The sequence below is a fragment of the Notothenia coriiceps genome, unplaced genomic scaffold, assembly GCF_000735185.1.
Source record: "Notothenia coriiceps isolate Sejong01 unplaced genomic scaffold, NC01 NC01_scaffold00036422, whole genome shotgun sequence".
NCBI lineage: Eukaryota > Metazoa > Chordata > Actinopteri > Perciformes > Nototheniidae > Notothenia > Notothenia coriiceps.
The window spans coordinates 1-1,312 of record NW_011369123.1 but is presented as its reverse complement, the minus strand read 5'-3'; the positions used below and the strand labels follow the sequence as shown (position 1 = coordinate 1,312).

The 1,312-nt window shown below is 36.8% G+C and overlaps 1 protein-coding gene across 1 annotated transcript; it reads right to left on the bottom strand.

The window, feature by feature from the left end:
• Positions 1–263: 263 nt before the first annotated feature.
• Positions 264–794, bottom strand: LOC104963806 (FERM, RhoGEF and pleckstrin domain-containing protein 1-like; the record flags this gene model as incomplete). The annotated part of the gene is made up of 3 exons (XM_010792445.1): positions 264–325; positions 412–493; positions 661–794. Coding segments are annotated over 3 exons (278 nt in total), but the record flags the coding sequence as incomplete, so codon positions are not given.
• Between the last annotated feature and the right edge of the window lie 518 nt (positions 795–1,312).

Below are 1,312 nucleotides of genomic sequence, written 5' to 3'. Positions count from 1 at the left end.
TATTGTTCTATTAATATAAAGGGAGGTCAGGTACTCTTTAAAACAGCTGCTAGTTATGGGTACTTTTTACTGAAGTACATTTCAAAGTTCTTTACTTTTACTTGAGTAAAGAAGTTTAGTCAGTACTTTTACCAGAGTATTTTTAAACCTGAGTATCTGTAGTACTTGAGGAAAGGATGTGTACTTTTGCCATCTCTGCACTTTGGAAAGCTAACGTCTCGATCCAATAGTGTTAGCTTCTTTAGTAACTTCAGTGCTCTTACCTGCAGGCACGCTCAAGTTCAACCAGACACTCTGAATGTTTCTGAAGATGAACAGTCAACTGCTGTAGATGCAAAAAAGAAAAGAATAATTAATTATAGAAAGGATAATGGAGAGCAACAGAAAAGATGGAGATGGAGGTTTAGTTACCCGGAGACCCTGGATGTTCTTCAGGAGAATGTCACCGATGCGTTGATAGTCTCCTTTAATGTGGGCGTTCGATCGACCCTCCCTAAAGAAAAACGACAATTAATAAATGATCTTCTGTAGTTACATGCAGTCACCACTAGATGGCAGGCTACAGCTGAGTTTTCACCACAAAAGACTGGAAAATCTTAACTCAAAGCCCATTCATTTTACCCCTTTTTGGGGGTTTTCTGAATGGAAACAGGTACTGACCACTGAGCCAGACGCTGCTCCACTTCTTTGAGAAATCCCTGGTGAAACGTATGGATCGGATCATAACTGGAAGCGATCAAGTTCTTCACCGAGTCCGGGAGCCCCTCGTCTTTCCCCGCAACGCTCTGGAAGGACTGCAGGGCATAAACACAGGAATACATTGATTAAATATGCATTGAAGAAAAAAACAAGTTCTTTAAAAGATAATCATAATGCATAAAACAAAAAGGAAGTGGACTGTGTGACACCCCAAATAATATAATGTGGCTTCTTTGAAATTAGGAAATATTCTGGATGGATATTTATAATTTTTAATATGCAGGATGACCTTATATATAACCCATCTCTTCTTTTCTTTTCGTTATACCTGTGTTGTTTACGTTCTCAGTGTTATTATGGATTTTCTAAACGTTTTGTTTTTCATATTCTCATGTTGAATTTCTTGGATTTGAGACCTTCTACACGAGATAATAAAAGCCAATAAAATGACCAAATAATATCCAGAACAATCCATAACAGTAAAACAATAGTTAGTGCAACTCTAGTCTAAGAAAAGCAGGCTATGAAACAAATAAATCCACAAAATATAAATCCTTTTCTTCGGGAATTTTATTTAAAACTACCTTGACAGCAAAAAAGTTGTGACATAATA